General features: G+C 39.4%; 2 protein-coding genes across 3 annotated transcripts; one reads left to right on the forward strand and one right to left on the reverse strand.

Annotated features, from left to right (window-relative positions):
• Positions 1-2770: 2770 nt before the first annotated feature.
• On the reverse strand, positions 2771-6138 carry LOC118229370 (proto-oncogene c-Fos-like). Of its 2 annotated transcripts, none has more exons than XM_035421279.1 (4): positions 5846-6138; positions 4684-4890; positions 4201-4308; positions 2771-4083 (listed from the first exon to the last, which is right to left on the reverse strand). In XM_035421279.1, exons 1-4 carry the CDS (start codon positions 5990-5992, stop codon positions 3412-3414), a joined length of 1134 nt encoding a protein of 377 aa, XP_035277170.1. In that variant the 5' UTR covers positions 5993-6138; the 3' UTR covers positions 2771-3411. The 2 variants fall into 2 exon arrangements, with proteins under 2 accessions (XP_035277170.1, XP_035277171.1); XM_035421280.1 differs by having other exon boundaries at positions 5836-5969.
• Positions 6139-12685: 6547 nt separating this feature from the next.
• LOC118229166 (proto-oncogene c-Fos-like) lies at positions 12686-15560 on the forward strand. Its single transcript, XM_035420879.1, has 4 exons — positions 12686-13024; positions 13601-13822; positions 14126-14233; positions 14376-15560. Exons 1-4 carry the CDS (start codon positions 12884-12886, stop codon positions 14997-14999), a joined length of 1095 nt encoding a protein of 364 aa, XP_035276770.1. The 5' UTR covers positions 12686-12883; the 3' UTR covers positions 15000-15560.
• The last annotated feature ends 9101 nt before the right edge of the window (positions 15561-24661 follow it).

The following is a 24661-nucleotide window of genomic DNA, read 5'->3' on the forward strand; positions in this document are numbered from 1 at the left end:
CTCACCCATGATGGTACACTGCTGGACTGCATAAAAGTCAATGACTTGCCATTAGAGATGTGGGAAGAATTAGCCCCTGGAAAGAACGTTTGTATAAAACTAACCATACACCACAACCATCCGACAAAATGGCTCAGGACTTCAGGCCGTGTCAGCAAATCCACCTTCTCCCTTGACTCTTTGTGGGCCTTTCAAGTGTCTTTTGATCATTTCCAACACCTCAACTCACTATCATCTCTTTTCCTTGGTCTGTTGTTCATAATACCAGTGTGAACAGAGTATAAAAATGTTCCTTTTGCTTTTCTGCATTTTACTTTTTTCTCCTGTGTTTGTTCATTTAGTAATTTTTTCCACTTGTATTTCTTGTTTTATTTGGTAATGTTTTCATTGTTTTTTTATTTATTTTTTATTTCTGAGATGTGGTTATGTTATGAGTTAAGACAGATTACCATCTTGAAAGTAAGTCTGCAAAAACTAGAGCTTGCCTGTCCACATGTACTAAACTGCACCAAAAATAAAAACAAGGAATATACCATCCAGAGAAGAGGCTAAGACAAACTGACTAGTATGGGACAAAGCTATTTTAGATGTCTCACAACCCCCTCTGGTGTTGATTCAGTCACACTGGGCTTTTTTTGCTCTCTAGGGTGACCTTACACTAGACAATATTTCAGTCTTATGTTAGAAGAAAATCACGCCAGTCTTGCCTCAGTTGATGTGCACCCCCGTCACGACATACGATTCCGTCTTAACCGATTCTACAAAATGTTTAATATTATCATAAGTCTTTAGTCTTGGCTCAAAAGGTTTTTGATGGTTAATGACGCGATTGTACAATCCTACACTAATAAGTGTTCTGTCTTTGACATCAGCACACTGGCAGTGAAAAAGCTCTAATAATCATGGCGATGAGTCTTTTTAGCACAGACCATTGTGCACGCAAGTTGTGGCTGCTGCGCCATTGCTCTTTTGATTTAAAACAACCTGAACGTCACCTGTCATAGACAATGCTACTAACCTGCAGAGCATTTTTGATGCGTAGCTCGTGAGATGGTGATGATTGTATCACTATGACGTTGTGCAATTGTCGCAGGCTACGTTTAAATCTAAAACCATTCTAAAGCAAACTCAAATCGGCGCCATGACAACAGCCATTATTTCAACGCCTATGTGTTGCACCAAAAATGTCTAGTGCCCGGCGCATTTAACTAACGTTGGCTACTAGCAAGCTAACTCCAATCCTCATAACTATTCTCTAAAGCTTGGTGTGCCCCGTCATGTTAGGTTTAATAGACAACAATAAAAAATACTTAAATTAACGATTACAATCAAGCTACAGCCATGCACAGCTTTACGATTATTTTATGCTCGCACATACAACGTTAGCTTAAAAACTAGCAAATTGCCAGCTTATGTTAGGTTAGCCTGCTTTTGTGGAAAAAAGACTCGTTCGCACAAGAAAGCGACAAACGTCCGAGAATCTAACGTTGCGGTTCCAGAAATAAACTGGATGCCCTAATTGTTTATTTCCCGTAAACAGGGCAGCAGTCCGATTGTCGGCTTTCCCTTGTATTTTTCCGAGAAAAGCTTCCCTGCCCAGTGTGAAACCCTATTCCGCACATCCCCATGGAGACCAAACAGAACAGCCATTCGATCTTCAGCTTTCAGGCGGAGCGACCCGCCCAAAACCAACCAGCGACTACGTGTCAAGGTGTCAGTCGCATACGTCCCCTTCCATATATGTACATGGAAGTGAAACGAAATCGCGTGCCATGCAACGTAGGAATGCAAACGTGCTCTGACGTAATTCACTTCACGCTGTGGGGCAAGCAATCGGGTAGCTTAACTGACAGAAAATAGACTGATATTTTGCCGAACGTCCACGTCCACCAATAATAAATTTTAAAAGTGACCCATAACCGCGGTTATATCAGCTGCCTATTTTATCTTTTCCTGACATTTCGTTTGGATCCAGCACAGATTACATTTATAGGTCAGCATAATTCAAGGACGTTCATATCACTAATATCATTTAGAAAACTTGGAAATGTTGGTAATCTGAATGATGGGTACATTTAATTCCAAATAAATTAAGAATAGACACATAGAAAGTAAATATTTGACCTCAAGATATTACTTACAGCCCCCAATAATTAATTCAATCCTATGTAGTAGGAATAAGTAACCCAAACAACTGAACTGTATTTCTGCATTCACTGTAAAAAAAAATGTTTAATTAAAAAAAAACCTGTTATTATTAGGGGAAAAATCAAATACAATCCACATATTGTTTTTATTTCTCAAAGGAAAATTTTCACCTGGCATTTCTTATTGCTCTTGAATGTACCAATACACTGATTGTGAAATAGTGTACATGTCAAACTGTCCTGTTTGCGCATATTGCATGATTTTGTAGAACATTTGTAACATCCTGCACGTCTGGTCTGGAGCTGGTCACTTTAAGCTTGATGGTGCAGCTTCTTTGCATAAGGTTCTATGTAGACAATCATAAAGAAAAGGGCACAGACAGGTATTTCCTATACAAAGGTTCTTGAAATGTTTTCACATGGGGTTTTTGTGTCAGAGAGATTTTCCTTCATTTCAGTCAGTCATAAGCAATTACTCTTAATTTATGTTTAAGTTTTTATTATATTCAGTATCAGGACCCTGATAGTACATTATTGAGCATAATCTATTCTCTTTGGTTGGACATAAACAACTTTAGTTTTCACTCTAGACATTAAAAAAGAGATAAACAAGGGACAAAACATCACTTCAAATATATTTAATGATAGTAAGCAATTAATGCTCATTTTTTGTTGCATTTGACAAACAAGTCAAAACTTTGAAAGTAGAAAAATAAACTATGTCATAAAATTTATCTTGACAGATAATGTAGCAGACAAAATGTTTTCATGGAAAACTAAAGAGTTTAAATGACTGTAAATCACAGAACAGTAAAAGCTATCCATGCAAATTCAGTAAATGTCATGATTACTCTTGGACACTATATTCAATTTTTTCACATTAATATACAATTGAATGGAACCACAAAACAGGACACCACAATACATTGAGATCTAACATAAAAAATGTTTTTTAATCAAAGCAAAAATATAAGGGTACTTTCAAATTCTATGCCACCTCTTTGCATGCTTGTAATACATCTGTATACTTAAGATATCTGTACAGGAAATAAATAGCCATGCTTTATCTACACCAAAGTGTTTGGAAGAAGTTAATACAGGTTTGACCACAGTAAACATTTCATGAATGCAACATTTAGATCAAAGGCTTGATCACATCAAACCAACACAATGTCACATTAGGTGGGATCAGATCTCATTGGCAGATCCCATAAAAAGTCATTTCCAGGTGCAATCCAATTGATTACCTTTAATGACATCGACATTACAAAGCCAAGAGGGTGGGAGAATTGAGAATATCTATCACCAGATCGGTTCTGTCCTCTCCACTTCTGCAGCTTTCATCCTCATTGCCAGAAGAGTCAAATTCAGGGTAGGTGAACGAGAACAGTGACAAGTAGCTGGTGCAGGAGGGGGTAGAAGTCAAAACAGGAGTGCTCAGAGGCTCCAGGTCATTGGACACAGATTTGTAGAGGGTCTCCCAATCCGTGGCCCCCAAGGACCCACTCAAGTCCACATCTGGAACAGACCGTGCTGTCTCCATGGAGACCTTCCCCAGGCTCGGAAGCAGATTGTCCAGGGGCTCTTCTTTCAGGTCAAGGGTAGGCTCTAGGTCACTGGCGCTTGCAGCCACACTAGAACACAAGAGGATGTTGGAGTTTCCGGAGATGGCAGTGGTCGGGGGGACGCTGGATCCATCTAGCTCTTGTAGTGGTGTTGCTTCCAATGTGCTGCCCTCTGGGAGCTTGCCATCCTCTAGGACAGAGAGGAGCTGGGGGGACCCCAAAGGTTCCCTGAATTCACCCTCTGGATCATCAGCAATTCTGCAGGCTGGCTTGTGGGCAGCCAAGATGAGCTCCAGCCTCTCTCTCTCTTTCAGGAGGCTAGCAATGTCTGCCTGCAGAGCTGCCTTTTCTTCTTCCAGCTTGTCTGTTTCCTGCAGAGAGGATGGGGCAGATTTAGCACAGACGAGTCTCACTCACAAATGCACACATCTCCGCATCGCCAGACATAGCTGACCAGCTTCCATGCAACAAGTAACAGGTCCACTTACAGTTTGCAGCGTGTCGGTGAGCTCCTTCCTTCTGTTGCGACACTTTGCCGCAGCTATTTTATTCCTCTCCCTCCTGATCTTCTTCCTCTCTTCCTCTTCTGGAGAGAGCTGTTTCAGTAAAAAAAAAAAAAACTATTATCCTGATCAATCTCGCTATTTCATCTGCTAAGCCTTGACTTCTGGAGGCAATTTCTTTTTCTTGGGAAAGAGTGGCAAACGTATCCTTCACTAAGTGCATCTAAAAATAGACTATTGTTGCAGACTCACCATGAGCTGAATATAAATTGGGTGCCTGTGCCCAATGCACAGCTCTAAAGCATGCAAACGAAAAGGCTGCACTGTCGGCAGAGCACCAGATGATTAAAAAGGAAAAAAGATTTTTTAATTATGCTATCACTGAGCATCAGACATTTTGTTTGGGCTTTAAGTCTGCAGCGTTGATCTATCTAAACAGGCATTGTGGCGAAAAGGAAGTAAAAATACCTGCTCGTTCTTTGTCTTCCTGACAGTGCTCTGTCCTCTGCCTCTGACTGCTTTGTGAGTTGCTTGCACGGAGCTCAGTGCTTTATGGGATTGTGCGATGGATGTGATCATGGTTGGCTGGACCATCCACTGCAAGTCAGGGGTAGTTGAAATTGCAGTCACCGTTGGAACAAAGGGAGACTCGGATGCATCCATTTCAGAACATTCCTGCAGAATAGCATAGCATATTTCAGATATGAAAGATTGGTTTACATGTAACATCCATATATTGTTTTATTGCAGTGATTACCAAAACATTTCAAATCTACAGAAAATGTCATTTATATTGATATGCACTGATAAATATATGTTTGGATCGTTTAAATATGCAAAGAAGCTCTTGTTCATAATATCTACGTATATTGCACACAGGCGTAAATAGGCTGCCTATGAATTTACATATGTACACATACACATGTATTCACCTCCCAATAAATATAAGGCTTTATAACGGTCACTGACGTCAACACTGACGCAAAATTACCGCGGAGTCTCCTAATTTTTTATTATTAATTTTCTAAAGAACAAACCTGACCCTTAGGAGGGCACATAGAGCGAGTAATAGCCATACGTCATGCCTTATATCCCAATTAAGCAAATGTGTGCAGATTTTATTTAATCTTGAGGTAATTTTATTCGAGAACATTTTATGATCCGCTTATTACAAAATTGCTTCGCAAAACACGCCCCCCCCCCCCCCCCCCCCGCCCCCCCCAATCACCACAACCACCACCACTACCACAGCCTTGAATGTCTGAAAAACTATGAATATCCCAGTAAGCAACATTCTATATAAAAAATGCGACCACTCTAATACATACTTTAAAATGTATTATTTGCATTTCTGTAAATGCATGCATTATAGCGAGTCAACGGCCAAGGTCAGAATTTTTTATTTATTTTCATATGCTATTATCATAATTATAGCGTTATCATGACAATTACCGAACTTCATTTTTATGAATGGGACGGGAGCGCGCATCTGTCAAAGGTAGTTTTTCTCCTTACTGCGTGAACTCAAGCACGATTGTGCGCTCCATAACTCATTGCAAGGTAAATAGCCACTGCGTAAATGCAATATCCTTTATCATAAGCATAATTAGGAATTCTTACGGTAGGCTACCTGCTGCGTACTCTCCATCGGTGAAGCGGAGGTGCCAGAAAACGAATCATCTGGAGACCGCTGATTGTACGTGAGGGTGTCCCCGGCAGGAGATGCAGTACTGCAGCGAGAAGATGAGTCGTAATCGGGGCTTAAGTTTTGAAACATTTTCCGACAAAATACAATAATACAGAATTATATGCCTTCTGAATATGTCAATTCAATGCTGTCGATACTCTCTCTCCCTTACGAAGTATTCCCTATTTCTTCTCCAGGTTTACAAACCTGGTAACTGCTAGGTTACTTTGCTAGCTCCTCCTTTTATACTGTCACAATTTTATGAATGAAATCTGTGCGCAAAGGCTGTACCATTTCTAGAGGGGAGAGACTTTGATGAGAAAATAAACAACTCAATTTTCCCGTTACTGAGCAATACTAGCGTACACTACTATAGAATTATATTTTGTCTGTGTTGGATAACTGCATTATAGGGAACAATTAAAATGCGTAGTCTATAAAAAGCGTAAACATTATCGCTAGACCTCAGACCTATAACATGGTGTCTGCAATTCCATTCAGAAACGAATGAAACATTGATTTTTCCCCCCACAAATGACAGAAATAAAAGCTATTCAAATTAAAAATTAAATGAGTCGTTTGTGGATGAACTGCTTAACCATACCTCTGTGACACTGTAGAGCCGTAGTCAAATCACATATGTTGGGCAGTAACAGAGAGAAAGGCCATGAACAAATGTGGAAAAACTCATTTATTTTCATTTTATTATAAAGACATAGTTTTCTGCCTCATCATGTGTCGTAGACCATTATTTTAATTGTTATCAATTTAAAAATATTGTTATCGTTTAAAAATATTGAAATTAATCCATTGTATAGGTAGCTCATTTTATTAATTCACCTTGTAGCGTGCGTGCACACACTAGGCCTATTTCTAAATTGAATACAAGGTCAACTACTTTTCCCTTCATATATAGCACGAAGAGGAGTGGAAGCACAACGAGTTAAAAAAATAGGCAGTGTTAATGCAAACAGAAACACAGAATACTCATTCCAAGGGGGAGAAATCACAGTCAGCGAGCAACCACTTCAACTGCCTATTCTAATGGTATCCTCCTTTGTGCAGTCTGGAAATGCAGACCGGGAATACAGAACATTTACATGCAGCTGGTCATCTAGCCAATCACAGGGGAGAGTTATCATACCATATATGGTACATCCTGTTCACATGACCTCAAATTGCACTTGGTCGCTTTTTTGAAGAAAAACTGTTGATCAGCAATGTTAGCTCTTACTTAGTAGGTACTGCTGCTATGGGTGAAATCATGAATTAAATTCGAATTTTAATAAATGAGCTAAAAGTACGTTTAATCTGAATAAAACTCAATCTGAGGTTATACAGTAATACAGAAAGTAGGCCTACATAATTGTGTTTGTGCGTGTTGGTGTATGTGTAGAGTTATACAATCAAACAAAGGTAGACCACTTGCACCCACTCAAACTCCTTAGAACCAAATCCACATTAAACTAAAGACATATGAAGTTTTGCTTACAGCAAACGTTTTATGTGATAATTTATTTAAAAAACAGTTGTTGACATTTATTTCACTGTTGTACCAAAAGTAACAATAAACCAGTATATTATTTAAACTGTCCATTGATAATCAGTTGTGACTATTATTTTTTACCACGTGAACTCTTTACAGCTTTAATGTGAAAAAAATTGGCTTCTTGAATGACAGCTGTAGCTATTATCCTGAATGACGCGCTGTTTAACTTATTAGCACTCCGAATAGGAAGGAGGTCATTAATATGCCATGGACCAAAGCATATCCTTCTCAGTGATGGACAGTTACAGATCTAATAGCAATTAATTGTACCATGGTTAAATATTATGTTTTAATAACGGAATTACACTTGCATAAAATGAATTTAATAAAATCAAACAGACTAAATGTGAGCTAACCTGCTTACACCTTCCAAAATGTAGAACAAAATGAAGTGTGATAGAAAATTTTGGATTTAATGCTGTTAATAATAAAAAAAAACAATATTTTAGGAATAATAAGGCACGCGCATTATGTATTGCCTATGTTCTAAACTGTGCCTCTGTGTATATGCAATTATCTGCTTGTCTTTTTAATGTATAATCTGTTGAAACCACTTTTTTTCTGTTTCTCTGATAAACCCCTGCCAGCTCTTAGGTAGGCGGCAGTACGTCCCACTCCTCTTTTATCACCAAGGTCAAACTTCATGCCAGCAGACTAGAGTTTGTGTGACCCACATAGCCTAGGCTAACAACATGCAAGTGGAAAAGTACAGGTGTGAAGGAACAAAGGAGTGTGTGTGCCCCTTATAAAGTGTAAAAAAGCGAACACAGACAGAAGATTTTTTGTGCTTCCCGAGCTCCTGTGAGAGCTCTTGAACTGTGTCTCCTATCTGCAGATATAATAAAAGGCTTGAAGTAGTGTCTCAGTCTCTCTTCCTTAGATTAATGAACTGTGTCGATTTCCACGACAATAGCTGCTAACTAATGGAATGTTTATTCGTGTGGGATCTGCTTTGGACTTTATTACCAACTATTAGCGTGCTGGCTAAGCTAAATAGTTATAGGTACAGCAAGTGATCTGTTGAAAGGCCTTTAGAAAGGCCTGACTGATAGGCCTAGCGCGAAGATGAAGCTGGCAGTGGAGTAATCCACCAGGGTTATAACTAACATTTGATTGGAAACCGTATTGAAATTTATTGAAAACTTGCTATCTAGGGTGCATGTTGCATGCAAAACATTGGAACCCCCATTAGAGTGAATGAAGAATAGCCTATTAGACTTTTGAAGGCAAAGTAAAGCTTCCCTGATGGTATTTTGAAACTCGATCATTACGCTTAATGTGAAAAGCCGACTGTGAAAATATGTTTAAAAAATATGTAATTTTAAATTAATATTTCCCAAAACTTCTGGACCAAAACAACAATTGTTTCACAATATGCTACACATTAAAAAATCATGATCACAAAAAAATTGACCGGTGACATTTTCTTTGGTTGTTAAATTACCTTGGTTTTCTACATTGAATTCAATGAGCAGCAAACTCTTTTGCACCCACCATGTGCAGTAGATGCTGTTTCCCGTTACTTCCTAAGCTTCACTGCTTGGCCCCTCCTACCTCACTTGCTGCCACAAAATCACCATACGTCTTTACATTGCGTGTAGGTGTGACTTCAGCAAGGAGCTTGGACATTACTACAGCCACCCAGATTGTTTGGAGGAAACAAGTTTGAGGAAGCATAAGCTGTCGAGAAAAAACTCCCTACTGAACAGCTAAAAAGTAGCAAAATGAATACATACACTGCCAGAGCAGGACGGATTGCATCAACCATCCAAAACTCTAGCAACCGTAATGTGTTTTTTTTTGTATGTTTCTTTACTGAATGTACACAACTTGAATGTCCACACAAACACACCTACATACCTACATGTCCTACACTCATAGGATGCAGCTCTCTTGGGAAAAATACTTACTAAGATTTAATTGTCCTTATTTTCCATGTGGCTGAAAAAGAGAGGATTAGTGAGCTGAGTAATCCCAAAGGCCTGGCAGGCTAAGGAAGAACTCTGCAGTTTATGACTGAAGAATTCTCACAATAATAAAGAAACCTGTCTTACAGATCAGAAACACTCTTCAGGAGGCAGGCATGAATGCGTCAATAACTACTGTCTGCAGAAGACTTAATGAACAGAACTACAGAGGCTACTCTGCAAGATGCAAGCCACTAGTTAGCCACATAAACAGGATGGCCAGGCTACAGTTTTCTAAGAAGTACCGAAAAGTGGCTGCAGAGTTCTGGAAAAAAAAGTCTTGTGGACAGATAAGATTCACTTGTATCAGAGTGACAGCAAGAGCAAAGTGTGGAAGCCAAAAGGAACTGCCGAAGAACTGCGAGCGGGGGGGGGGGGTTTAGAGGTCTCTCAACAGTAGAGGTCTGTCTTGGCCTACCAGGCCCTTTGCGATTACTGAACTCACCAGTCCTCTCTCTCTTCTTAATGATGTTCCAAACAGTCGATTGTGGTTAACCAAAGATTTGGCCTACACCTCTCATTTGTTTTTAACAAATCCCCCAACCTCATAATGGCTTCCTTAACTTTTATTTCCTCGAATTATGGTGAAAAATGCCAATAACAGAGCCCCAAGGCAATCAACAGCCTAGAATCAAGACTAGATACGAAAGCGCTCTTATACTTGCACTAAAGAGGCAATTGAACAAGCATGACTATTCAGAAACACCTGTGAAGTCATTTGTCCCAGACATTATGACTATGTATAAAACGTGCTGTTATTTCTTATAGAGAGGGTAGAAGGGGCCAGGTGGTGAAGCCAAGGACATAACAGGAATCAACCTCTACTGCGCATGCAAAAGAGCTTGCTGCCCATTTGATTCAATGTAGAAAATCAAAGTGATTTTACCACCAAAGAAAACATCATTATCATAAATCATAAATTTATTATGAGCAGCAGTTTGTGAAAAAATGGTTGTGTTGGTCCAGAAGTCTGGGGAAAATATTTATTAAAATTTGCATATTTTATTACATATTACATTACATATTTTTGCAACCTGCTTTTCATATGAAATATAACAGTCATTATTCGAGTTTCAAAATAGCATCGGAGACTTTTTATGTGGAATTTTGATATTCTCCATCCACTTTGTTGGGAGCTCCAATGTTTTGTCCTCAACATGCACAGTACAGGCTTACTTCTGGGATTTCACAGGCTTAGGTTAGCTGAAGGTGTGTCTACCTGTGTATGTTATGTCTACATGGTGAAACCAAAATGGATTAATAAAATAAAAACTGAGAATCTGATATGATTTGTTAAATTACAAACCTAAAATAATAAAGTACAGTAATAATTCTAAATATATATAAATATGGCTTTGTCCCAAACCTTATGGAGCTCGCTGTTTATGCAAATGTATACTCTTTGCTGAATGACATAAAGGAGAAATACCATGAGTAAGTGATAGTGAGATCCAAATGGAAAACTACAAATATATGGTGATATTAATGGTCGTCCTCTAGTTGTATCTATGCGCTTGTAACTTTCTGACAGGTCTATGTCACATCTCACTCATCTTCCTCTCTTATACCTCCTTCATCCTCACTTGGTAACTATTATTTTCAGTAAAGCACATGCATACATATCTCACACATATTCACCTTATGCATAAAGAAGTAAACAACATGTTACCAAAATACAACAACAACAACAACAAACAATTGTGCAACACATTGTATGCTATGAGGGTAAAAATAATGTAAGGCCAGTTTTCCAATAAAAAGAATCATCATTTAGAAAAATAATGTGAATATGGTTTCCAGATATCACTATACTCCTTAAGCTTGTTTTTAACTTGGTGGTGGATTCTTCAGTTGAGGCCAAATCACACAGAAGATTGAATTATTGAGTAGTGGAAATTTTCCTTTTGTATTTCCAATTTAGTAAAAATGACATATGCTGTAGTAGTGGCCATGAACATAAATTGCTTAACTCTTTTCATAGTAAGCTAGTAAAAAGGTAATTCAGTTCCATAATGTTTAAGATTATGTGTGGAAGATGTTGTAACTGAAATGTCCAAGAAACCTGAAAATATGTTAATGGTTGATTAGTAAGCAACATTCTTAGCATTGGACGAATACCTAGATGAACTAATGAACTCACCAGTTCAATTTTTCATAAAATACGTGAAACATGGCCAACGAAGCATTCAACGCAGGTCAGGTTGGCCACTGTATTTCTGAAGTGTTTGATGACTGAAATGGCCCTGCCAAATGACTAATGCTAGCCATTGATACACATTAGCACTAAAATCACTATATGTAAAGTGTTGAGTATCCATCCATATAAAATACATGGATACATGGTTACTGTTTGTTCTCTTTTAACAGTGTTCTATTAGGCTACTGCATGTGATTGCAAATTAATTCCTGGGAATAACTGTTGTTTGGACCAAATGGTTTTTTAAAATGTTTTTATTTTCATTTTTTTCCAACTTTGATTTAGGTTTATCTTAGTAAATATTAAGCAATAACAATGAATAAGATATTACGTTTGAAATATGTATCCTAAATCAATTTTCAGTTTCGATCTGAGTGAGCCCAATATGATATAATCTTTGGCCAAATTGTGATAGTAATGACGACAATATGGTATGACACGCGGGTGGAGTTAAATCAGGTCATAGGTAACACGGCCATGAGAGTTTTAAAATACAACGTTATCACGACGTGGTTATAAATATTCTGTCATTATACCGCTATACCCGCATTCCAACTGGAACGTCAAATTCTCAGAGGGTTTCTAGGCAACAAACAATTGCCTCTCCTTCTCCTTTACCACGCTACTTCTGACGTTACTGTGCACCGACCAATGGGAAACGACTCACGCGCAGTTTCTGTGGCTCGGTACATTTCCCGTCAGTAACCCGCATCGTTTTACAGGATGTATTCCATATAAGGATACTTACGTATTGGGATACCCTTCTCTGGAACAGTCCATTTTTAACGGTAGGTACGATGTTTAATACAACCTTTAAGTGTTTTAAAAGTAGATTATCTAAAATCAATTGAATAAGCAAGCGCAATTTATGTTTAACTACAATTCGTAATTAATGTGTTCTAATAATTATATTACACTCGTACACATCTTTCTTCATGGTTACAGACGACGGAGTCCCCTTCATTTACTTGCAGTGCAACTGGGCTTCCATTCATAACTTTTTTTTTTTAAGTGGCGGAGGAACTGGGCTATATAAGCTTCAGTGACAGCGAAAGCTGAAACTTAAAACTTCGAGTTGCCAGTCGGACCTGGACGCATAGGCTGCTCATTTTCTCTAGAAATAATCAAGAGATAGTTTGAAAAACTCCGGAGAAACTGACAGCCAATACGGAAAATCTGTCAAAGAATAATTTAAACATTTGAAACCTAGGCAATAATTAATTGGAGACGTATTTTTCTTTAAGGTTTACTTTGGGATTGTTTCAACGATGATGTACACAGGCTTCGGTTCAGAGTGCGACTCAACTTCCCGCTGCAGTACCGCCTCCCCGGCTGGCGAAATGCTCACTTATTACCCGTCTCCAGCCGGCTCGTATTCCAGTATGGGTTCCCCTGTCACCCAATGTCAGGTAAGATTAATCAGATATTTGTTCATTTTGAGGCCAACACGGCAATGTAAATTATATTTATTTTGCATGCCTCGGATCAGGCATCAATTTTTCCGTTATATTGTGTTTTACAACTAATATGCTAATGTGTACGCTTTAATTTAAGTTATTTATCGAATAAAACGTTCACAAAACAGAGCTCTGGCGGGGGCCAGATAGTTATCTTATTACTTTACGACAAAAACGTGAATTTGCGCTGTGCACCCTTTTACAGCTTACCATGCTAGTCAGTAGGCTACTCCGTCTGCTACTGCAATAAGCAGGCTACAACTGTTTGCCCAGAACACAAAGTTCATTCAGGAAACTCCGTCGAGATTCCCACGTCATGAGTTGCATCACTAGGATATTTATAATGGTCTCGATTTTTATAGAACAGACCAGCAGGTATTGCGTCATGCATATTTATTCGTTTGTGGATATCTCTGACCGATATTGTAACATCTACACAAGCTCGCAATATTAAATGAACACTTTCGCTTGTTTTTTTATTTTTATTTTTTAATGTATATTTACATATTTGCCCAATCTTTTCTGCAGGATTTCACAGATCTGACAGTTTCAAACACATCTTTCATCCCGACTGTCACGGCGATCTCTACAAGTGCGGATTTGCAGTGGATGATCCAGCCGACAAATCTTATTTCGTCTGTGGCCCCTTCTTATACCAGTGCCAGCACATACAGTGCCCAGAGATCGACAACGTTCACAAGTGCCGGAACCAAGGGCTTGAACACTCGCAAAAGAGGCAACGGGGAGCAGGTAATTTTCAATAATCGACCGATGGGAGACAAAATTACATCTCTATATCCTACAAAATATTTATAGCCTACAGATGTTTGGTGACTATACCCTTGTGTAAAATCTCAGATCTTTGGAACAACCAAATATATTATGCAGCATGACTGCTGTTCGAGGTATAAGCCATAAAAAACCTGCTTCCAGTTGGAATGCTATTGTGGAAGGATCTTCCAATCAGCACTGAGAAAGCAGACTAACAATTCAATCTGCTGGTGAAGTTGGAATATCTGATGAATATGAATTAATCACTTTTGATTTTTATAGCTTTCTCCTGAGGAGGATGATAAGAAAAGGCTTCGCAGAGAGAGGAACAAGATGGCAGCAGCAAAATGTCGTAACCGGAGAAGAGAACTCACTGACACTTTGCAAGCTGTAAGTATTTTTAAAAAGTGGACTTAAAAAAAAAAAAATTAAAAAGTAATTTAAAAAGTTTGTTATCATGTTGACCTCCAAGACTTGGAGGCCATTGTTCAGAAAATCTAACAAAATATATATTTTTCTTTCCTGTGAATAGGAAACTGATGTGCTGGAGGATGAGAAATCAGCTCTGAAGACTGAAATTGCAAATCTCATGAAGGAGAGGGAGAAGCTGGAGTTCATCCTTATGGCTCACAGGCCTGTCTGTAAGATCCCCTCAGATCTGGAGGCCGGCTTCCCAGAGACCTCCATCTCCCCTGCTCACAGCATCTCCAGTGAGCTCAGCTCCCCCAAGCTAGAGGCATCAGTCTCACCCAGACCTTCCATCTTCTCTGCCGACTCTGCCTTAGAGGTAAACCCAAACTCTACAGTGAAGCTGTCTGACCTGAACAACTCCCTGGAGGAGTCGCTAGACCTGCTGAGACCCCTGAGAAAGATCACCGTGGAGACAGTGCGGTCTGTCCCCGACATGGACTTGTCCGGCTCATTCTGCACTCAGGACTGGGAGCCCCTCTACACACCCACCACCAATGATCTTGAGCCCCTCTGCACCCCAGTGGTGACATGCACCCCTGCATGCACAACATACACGTCTTCCTTTGTGTTCACCTACTCAGATGCTGATGCTCTCCCAACCTGTGGGGTGGCTCACAGGAGAGAAAGTAGTAGCAATGACCAGTCCTCAGATTCCCTCAGCTCACCCACATTGCTGGCCTTGTGAGGACATTTCAATGACTTTTTAGGATGCATGCATTTAGCATAAAGTAGTGCAGATGCTGGACTATGGAATGGAATACCAGAAGCTCATCACTCTCTCCCTCAATTGACAAGCTTATTTGTATGTAGCAAAAAATGAAAAAAAAAAAAAATGTTTATGAAGTTCTACATCATGAAAAAGCAAGTTAAACCATGCTAGGGTTCAAATATTTAATTTATTTATTGGTGCTAGATATTAAAAGTTGTATTTGTGCAGCTGACCTTAAAATGTGTTCACAGCAATAGAATTAACTTGATGTTTGTTTCTGGTTTACTGAATGTGTATGTTTATTGTACATTGTATGGTATTTATAAAGGGTGTGCTTTGTCTATTGTGTGAGTGGGGTAAATTTGAGCACATGAGGAAGTTTTCTGTGAAAACGCTGTGTTTATTATTTATTTATTAAATCTGTTTCTGATATTTATATTTTCATTTTTATTTTTCTACTTGAATAGCTTGAAAAATGAAAAAACAAGCTCATTAATATTGTTTGCTCAATATACAAAAATAAATATTGGAAAAGGGCATGTGATTGTGATTTCTGGTGTTATAAAAATCTACACACATGGCAGGAAAATGTACAGACTAATACGTATTTATCGGCGTAGTCGCCCTTCATGAGGTGTGTAATTCAGCCATGCTTAACCACACGCCTTTCCGTAGACTAAAGAGCAGAGAATAACCTTAACTCGGCTAGGTAATAAATGTGGTTCTAGTTTTTACTGCACACGTATCTATGAAAAACCATCATAGGCTACGATCACAAACTTTTACGACCCAGTCTTTCTTAGATTAAAAAATAAACGTTCCCAAAATAGTCCTCCCAACCGCTCCACTGCTTCTGTTTGCTGTTCCGTCTCCAAGGTTAACACAAAACGTCAGAGCGCGCAAACGTCAGAGCGTGTTACATTTTTCTGATTTTTTTCTTTGTATACCCTACTACGTTAACGGAATGACGTCTGTTTCCGTGACCAAATATAGATTCACTTTCTCCCTAGGTGGGAGGAAAGTTCTAGAAAATTGTAACCGAGTATGTCGTTGCTACCAAGGCGATTAGTTAGAGGTTATCTAGATGCGGAAATTAGGGAAAGCTGATCAAATAGACAACGATATACAGGTAGGCACCCAAAAATAAAAGATAACAACATATCTTCAGCAGTTTATTTTAAAGTGCATCTGTGAATAATTCTGCAATAGCCTTGCTAGTTCGTAGCTTTCCTGAGGACTACATAAGGCTAGCAAAAAAATATACGAGCAGCTGTTTATAACAGATTTACCGAGCAGCCGTTTTGATGACATTTTTGGATAGCGCCTGTCATTAATTTAAGCATTTTGCTCTCCGGATACTTTTGACCGTGTAAACAGTATGCCTTCCTGAAAAATAAAATTAAGAGGACGCGTTTTAAATTGCATCAGTAAAATTGTAAATACTCCCCATCTTTTCATGTTCATTTTGGTTAACGCTAATATTGATGAGCGGGCAATCTGTTCGTTCTTTCTCGGCAAGCCTAATTTACAGATTGTGCTGGGTACTGAGGGACATGAGAATGCTTGTCTATGGCGCCTTTTCTGGGATCCGTCTACAGATTTTTTTCACGACGATTTCGGAGAAAATGTTCGTTTTGATGACAGACAGCTACATATTTCATTGCGGTCGCTCTATCAAGTTGGCTGCCTTGCCATCTGCGCTTTGCTTGCAGTCAAGACTCCTTATCATGCACGTGTATGTATAGCTGCTACGAATGTGTACAACGTTGTTTACGTGAGTCTTGCGGAAGAAGAGAGTGGAAGAAATTATATGCTGAAATAATAACTTAATAAAATTGTAAATTGGTTGTCGCGCGTTTTTATATTATTTTTTATTACCTTAAAACAGTACAATTTCCACCTGTAATTTTTCAAAAAAAAAATTACCACAAGCAATTTCACTGTCAGTCTGTCATTTGTTTTGAGTTTGGTTTTGTCTGTTTCCACAAGCCTCCTAGTCCTGATCCTCGTGGCGGCCAGTAGGCATTTAAATTGTGGAACAATTCTGTATTTGCATGTCTTATCTTCATTGATTCAGTGAAACTATCTTAACATATTCCTTAAACAAACGGCCTCTGTCTCTACAACGCTAAGTGTGTTTTTTCAGTTAGTGGTGTTAAATCCTTCCACAATTAATTGTTTAATTAAAAGTAATACAAATCTTTAAACACAACACAAACCCAGACTGGTGTTGTGGTCTGTAAAACCTGATGAAAAAATCAGCATACTTGATTGGTCCCCATGACAAAGGTTGGTAACAGGTCTGGCTCTGGGACCACGGTTGAGACTGTCACTCATAGGGAGGTCAGTAGGACTATGTTTCTGAGTAAGCATGCTCAAAGAATTTAGCTATCATTTTACTATTGGTCCATTTAGCATGGAAGTGGTTAGAACCTTCACTGAATCATTGCTGAATGCTGTTAACACCCCAAAATGTATGTGCCTCCCAAACAGATGTCACAGGAGCCTAGCCTGGCTGAGAAATAAATAACAAAAACTGAACCCACAAGAAATTCTTACATCTGAGGCTGATCAAATTGGGTCAAATCGGTTTTCTCCTCCTTGGTACTCATGTGAACTCTCCATCTCAGAAATAAATTAACTGGAAAACAGGCATTCATCAAATTATGCCAATGCTTGGAACAATATATACACTTCCCATGACATGCCATCACAGATACCTGAAATCAACAAAAAAGTGGATTTGTCAAAGCAACAAAACATTAATTTCACAATTTATCAACATACTTTTGTGGTGTTGTCAAATAGGTGTCTGAGCCAAATTCACACTTAAATACACAGCATTTACAATAGGCCTATGGACAGCTGCATGAGAATTTTGAATAGGAGACAAATCAAAATGACACAGAATGGCCAAATTTTCTCACTATCCCAAAGATATGTATAAGAATCTAGCTTGTTGTCAGAAATGTTTTTGAGAAATTCCTACTCAGCATAAACCCTGTGAGTTTTGCTATTGCTCAGTATATGATATGACATGAAATTACGAAATAAGGTTGTAGTTTCGCACATCCGAAGAGCTCAGTTACACAAGATCATTTTCGTTTCCGTCATGAAAGTACAAGTTTATGTACATTAATATTTTACTTCCTCAGCCTGAGTTTATGAAATGAATAACGCAATATTTAGGTATGGGTTGTGATGTTCATGTTCAAACTTAATCATTCAGACACCCAGTGAAAAGGATATTTTCTGCTGCCATGTAGTATGTTAGAAATTAGCTATCTAGAGTGTTGCAAAATATTGCTGTCCGCAGGTCATGATAATAAAATTGCAGTTACACTTCATTTCCAAAAGTATGTGGATACTCCTTCTAATTAGCGGATCTCCGCTATTTCAGCCACACCCGTTGCTAAAAGGTGCATAAAATCAAGCCTACAGCCATGCTGAAGAGCTCAGTGACTTTCAACATGGCACTGTCATAGAATGCCACCATTCCAACAAGTCCGTTCATCAAATTTCTGCCTTGCTAGAGCTGCCCAGTCAACTATAAGTACTGTTATTGTGAAGGGGAAACGTGTAAGAGCACCAACAGCTCAGCCCCGAAGTGGTAGGCCACACAAGCTCGCCGAATGGGACCGCCGAATACTGACACTACAGAGTTCCAAACTACCTCTGGAACTGTTCGTCAAGAACTATTTTGTCAAGAGCTTCATGAAGGGGCTTTCCATGGCCCGAATGGCCATACACAAGCATAATATCACCATGTGCACTGCCAAGCTTGGCTGGAGTGGTGTAAAGCACACTGCTATTGAACTCTGGAGCAGTGGAAACACGTTCTCTGGGGTGATGAATCACGCTTCACTATCTGGCAGTCTGGTGGATGAATCTGGGTTTGGATGAATGCATAATTCCAACTGTACTGGCCCGAATAGTGCCAACTGTAAAGTTTGGTGGAGGAGGAATAATGGTCTGGTGCTGTTTTTCATGGTTTGGCCTAGGCCCCTTAGTTCCAGTGAAGGGAAATCTTAATACAACAGCATACAATGACATTCTTGTGAATTGTGCGCTTCCAACTTGTGGCAACAGTTTGAGGAAGGCCCTTTCCTTTTTCAGCATGACAATGCCCCTGTGCACAAAGCAAGGTCCATAAAGAAATGGTTTGCTGAGTTTGGTTGGGAAGAAGGTGACTGGCATGCAAAAAGCCCTGACATCTACCCCATTAGTCACCTGTGGGATGAATTGGAGTGCCGACTGCGAGCCACGCCCAACATCAGTGCCCAACCTCACTAATGCTGTTGTGGCAGAATGGAAGCAAATCCCCACAGACAAATCTGGTGGAAAGCCTTCCCAGAAGAGTAGAGGCTGTTACAGCAACAAAGGGGGATCCAAACCATATTTAATGCTCATGGTTTTGGAATAAGATGTTCAACAAGTTCAAGGGTGTCATATTCAGGTGTCCACATATTTTGGAAATGTATTTTGATAAAACTTCATTCAAATTTTATTTGTTAGAAGCAACAAAAATTGTTTGTTTTGCTGTTTATCAACATAATGTTGTGGTTTGGGCACATGGACGTTTGAACCAACTTTGCACTTACTGATATATGCCACAATTACGATAACCCTACCTATTGCTGCATGAGATTTGCTGCATAGATGACAAATCAAAATGACAAAGAAAGGACAAAAAAGAGATATGTGTAAGAATCTAGCTTGTTGCCTGAAATGCTTTGGAGAAATTCCTGCTCAGCATAAACCCCATGAGTTTTGCAATTGCTCAGTAACTTTCACTGTGGAATGAAATGATGAAATAAGGTTGTAGTTTGGCACATTCGAAGAGCCCGGTTATGCAAGATCATTTTTATTATCTTCATGAAAGTACAAATTTATGTACCTTCATATTTCATTTCCTGGATATTCTTCCACAGCCTCAGTTTATTAAATGAATAACAAAATATTTAGATATGGGATGTGATGTTCCTGCCCATACTTAATCAGTGAGACACCCTGTGGAAAGGATGACATTTTCTGCTGCCATAGGTGACCGCTAAATTACCATTGTGCACTCCACCCTTGTTTGAACCTTCCACAAATAAAATACTTTATGTTGTACATTTACTGTGGCAAAGAGGTAAGCCTACCTGTTAAAACAACACTTGAATTTTCTATGTTGAGGGAATTCTTGTGTGGGTAATGATATCATACAGACAGCCATTAGAGATATAAGCACACCATACTCCTCACTCTAGTGTAAAATTAATGAGTTACGTATTCATCAGAATTGTGTCTAAATGAAATTTCCCCAAAACTGTAAAAATAACAATACTTTGAACTCATCAGATGGAAGGCCTGAGCCGCACAGCAATTTAACTCCTACCTCACCTATATTACATTATAATCCACTTAACAGGGGCTAATGTTAAATGGATGATAATGTATTATAGGTATCCATGTGTCCACCACTAGTAAGCTTTCAGAATTGAACACAATATTTTGGGAATTAATGATAATATATTAATTATTCAGCTCTTATTTGTCTTCTAGTGATTGCCGGATATTAGCACACTGGTCATGGGCACTGCAATTTTCCTGGTAATGAGACAAAACCACAGATGTTTAATAGCCGTTTCATCACACCATTCAATATTTGCAACTGCTTGCACTCACATCCTTGTATCCTGTATTTCCCTTGAATTGACTGAGCATACAGATGTCACAGGAAATGACTAGTGTGTGTGAGTATGGGTGTGTGAACATGCTTTTGCATCAGGGAATGATGGCAATCACTCATGATAACAAACTTACTTTATCTGGTCATACTCGGTTACAATTTCTATAGACATTTTGTGAAATACGCTAGCCGTGAAACATCCCACCACTTTTATAATTACAGTAAAATCACACCATTGTTCTCCCTGCTCTGCCATATGAAATGTTTGGGAATAACTATTGCTTGGCTGTCATTTTTGATGGTGATTGTTTGTGGAATAGAAGAATCATGTCTTAACCGTCACTTTGAAAAGCAGAGAGGTTATTGTAAAACAGTTCAGTTCTCTTACATAAAGTGTAGCAATACCACAGCAAGCCATCCCTCCTGTAAGATCATTCGGCGTGTAGTAACTCATTCTATAAATACCGCCTGTCAGCCCTAGAGAGAAGCAGTGCCGGCTGAAATAGCTGCCGCTTATTTTAACATCAGCATCAACAGTACGCCGGTAAAATTAGAAACGCCGTGACGCCAACCTGCGTCTGTGCTTCGGCCCAAGGGGGGTTAGAAACAGTGGCTGATGGGTAGGGGGGAGTGCTGAGGTGAGAGAATCTTTCCTGGATTCAGGTGGGGGGAGAAAGGAGGGGAAGGATTTGCCTGAGCCTTTGAACATCTGTAATTTTTGTGATTTTATTGTTGGACTTAGTCACCTTCTGTGTGGGTGTGGGTGTAGGCTATATGTGTGTAGGTGCCAGTCAAATGTCATGATGCAATGCAATGATGAAATAAGAGAGGTTTGGTTTTGAATTTTAATTTATGCCAACGTTGAATAAGCATTGTTGCTCTGATCCCACTGTGGTGGTTTTCAGTCCTGCCTTACAAATGGTGCAGAGGATAAAATAGGAATTGGGAGAAATATTAACCTTAAAGTAAACCCCTATGAACAAACTTACTACCCATAGCTATCATTGTGAAGCTTAATCTGATGGCCGGTTACAAAATATGTCATGACTAAACATTATGTATGTAAGGTGGAGAGTGAGTGGGAGTTCCCTCCCTTAATTTGGAAAAAGCCTTGTGAGCAAGGTGTGTACTGCAGATAGTGACGTACATTGCAATAGGGTGTGGAGGGATAACAGCGTCAGACTGCCTACCCATTTTTACTTGTCTCCTTTCGGGCCCTGACCTAGATTCTGGCACACTTATTAAGCATTGCCTCATACATTTGGCAATAGAAACTAGTGCTCTGTTACTCCATGCAAAACCATTCAGCATCGCATTATCATTGATTAATTACAATAGAGGGAATGTAGGCGTACAGTGCCTTCGAAAGGTATTCAAACCCCTTCACCGTTTCCACATTCTGTTACTTTACAGCCTTATTCTAAAATTGATTACATTAATTTTTATCCTCATCAGTCTACACACAATACCCCAGAATTTCAATGCGAAAACAGGTTTTTAGGATTTTTTTCAAATTTATTAAAAATAAAAAACAAATATCACATTTACATAAGTATTCAGACCCTTTGCTATAACACTCAAAATTGTGCGCGGGTGCATCCTGTTTCCATTGATCATACTTGAGATGTTTCTACAACTTTATTGGAGTCCACCTGTGGTAAATTCAATTTATTGGACATGATTTGGAAATGCACACACCTGTCTATATAAGGTCCCATAGTTGACAGTGCATGTCAGAGCAAAAAAACCAACCCATTAAGTTGAAGGAATTGTCCGTAGACCTCCGAGACAGGATTGTGTCGACATACAGATCTGGGGAAGGGTACAGGGTACAGGGTTTCTGCAGGGTTTCTGCAGCATTGAAAGTCCTGAAAGAACACATTGGCCTCCATCATTCTTAAATGGAAGAAGTATGGAACCACCAGGATTCTTCCTAGAGCTGTCCACCTGGCCAAACTGAACAATCGGAGGAGAAGAGCCTTTGTTAGGGAGGTGACCAAGAACCCAATAGCCACTCTTACAAAGCTCCAGAGTTCCTTTGTGGAGATGGGAGAACTTTCCAGAAGGACAACCATCTCTGCAGCACTCTACCAATCAGGCTTTTATGGTAGACTGGCCAGACGGAAGCCACTCCTCAGTAGAAGGCACATGACAGCCCGCTTGGAGTTTGCCAAAAGGCACCTAAAGGACTGTCAGACCATGAGAAACAAGATTGTCTGTTGAAACCAAAATTGAACTCTTTGGCCACAGTGCCAAGCGTCACATCTGGAGGAAACCAGGCACCGCTCATCACCTGGCCAATACCATCCCTATGGTGAAGCGTGGTGGTGGCAGCATCCTGCTATGGGGAAGTTTTTCAGCGGCAGGAACTGGGAGACTAGTCAGGATCACGGGAAAGAGGAACAGAGAAAAGTACAAAGAGATCCTTGATGAAAACCTGCACCAGAGCACTCAGGACCTCAGACTGTGGCGATGGTTCACCTTCCAACAGGACAACGACCTTAAGCACACAGCCAAGACCACGCAGGAGTGGCTTCGGGACAAGTCTGTGAATGTCCAAGATTGCCCCAGCCAGGGCCCGGACTTGAACCAGATAGAACATCTCTGGAGAGACCTGAAAATAACTGTGCAGCAATGCTCCCCATCCAACCTGGCCTGAGAGAATCTGCAGAGAAGAATGGGAGAAATACAGGTGTGCCAAGCTTGTAGCGTCATACCCAAGAAGACTCAAGACTGTAATCGCTGCCTAAGGTACCTCAAAGTACTGAGTAAAGGGTCTGAATACTTATGTAAATGTGATATTTCCATTTTTTATTTTTAATAAATTTGCAAAAGAATTCTAAACCTGTTTTCACTTTGTTATTACGGGGTATTGTGTGTAGATTGATCAGAATAAAAATGAATTTAATCTATTTTATAATAAGGCTGTAATGTAACAAAATGTGGAAAAAGTCAAGGGGTCTGAATACTTTCCAAAGGCACTGTATTGCAAGATAGAGCTTGCTGTCCGAAAAGTGTTATACTTGTGAAATGGTGTCAGATTTTCACATCCTGGCATTATTGAGATGCAAGGCAGTTTGGATGTGATCTCCAGTTTGCGGATTACTTTTTAAAGGCTTGTCTGACACGGTGGGAAATCTACAGGGATTTTGGGATCTAGCAAGTGCCGTGTGTGGTGACAGACGGTACATTTGGCAGGCTGAATTTGCGTAAGTGTTTGGATGTCATCTTGCCCCAGGGGAGACTGAAGAGGGATGTTTCCCTGGAAACTGGACAGCTCAGCCAAATATAACTGGGAATTCCTTGTGCCACAAATTATCAGAATAATTGGCAGTTTCTCCAATTATGATTGGGCATCATTTAGATTGTATTAATTCCAATTACCAATCCGATTCTGCTTATCGAATTTGGTTCTTATCGAATCGGTTACATTCACTTAATATAAACTGAGTATAACTATTCACTATCTCACCATGCATAACATGAATGTTATTTGTTTTACATTTGTTTTTGTTTTTCGTTTTAGGTTTTTTTTTTTTTTTTACCGGAGTTTGATGCCGTAGAACTAGCATTGACTGATTCATGGGTATTATGACTGTTACTGGGGACATAGAAACAGTGCATAGTTTATTCTTTATTATGCCATGCATCACTGTATTCGTCGTAGGGTCTACTTCCTCACTTGCATTAAAGAATTTCCCTGCAGTGCTTCTATTTTGCTGTATCCATAGTACTTTTTTGTTAGCCGCACTGTTGAGTGTTTGCTCCGGCCCATACTGTTTCCCTGTATTAGGTTCTACAGCAGTGTTGCCAAATCTGAAAATGGTGAACCTGCCTAATCTAGAAAAAAAGAATATATATATAAACAAACTCATACCAGAAGTTATACTTTTTTTTTTTCCAAATGAACGTGAATGTGCTCAGGACATTAAGCAAGATTGCTGACAACACACGCTCGCTTACA

Source organism: Anguilla anguilla, chromosome 6, assembly GCF_013347855.1.
Source record: "Anguilla anguilla isolate fAngAng1 chromosome 6, fAngAng1.pri, whole genome shotgun sequence".
Taxonomy (NCBI): Eukaryota; Metazoa; Chordata; class Actinopteri; order Anguilliformes; family Anguillidae; genus Anguilla; species Anguilla anguilla.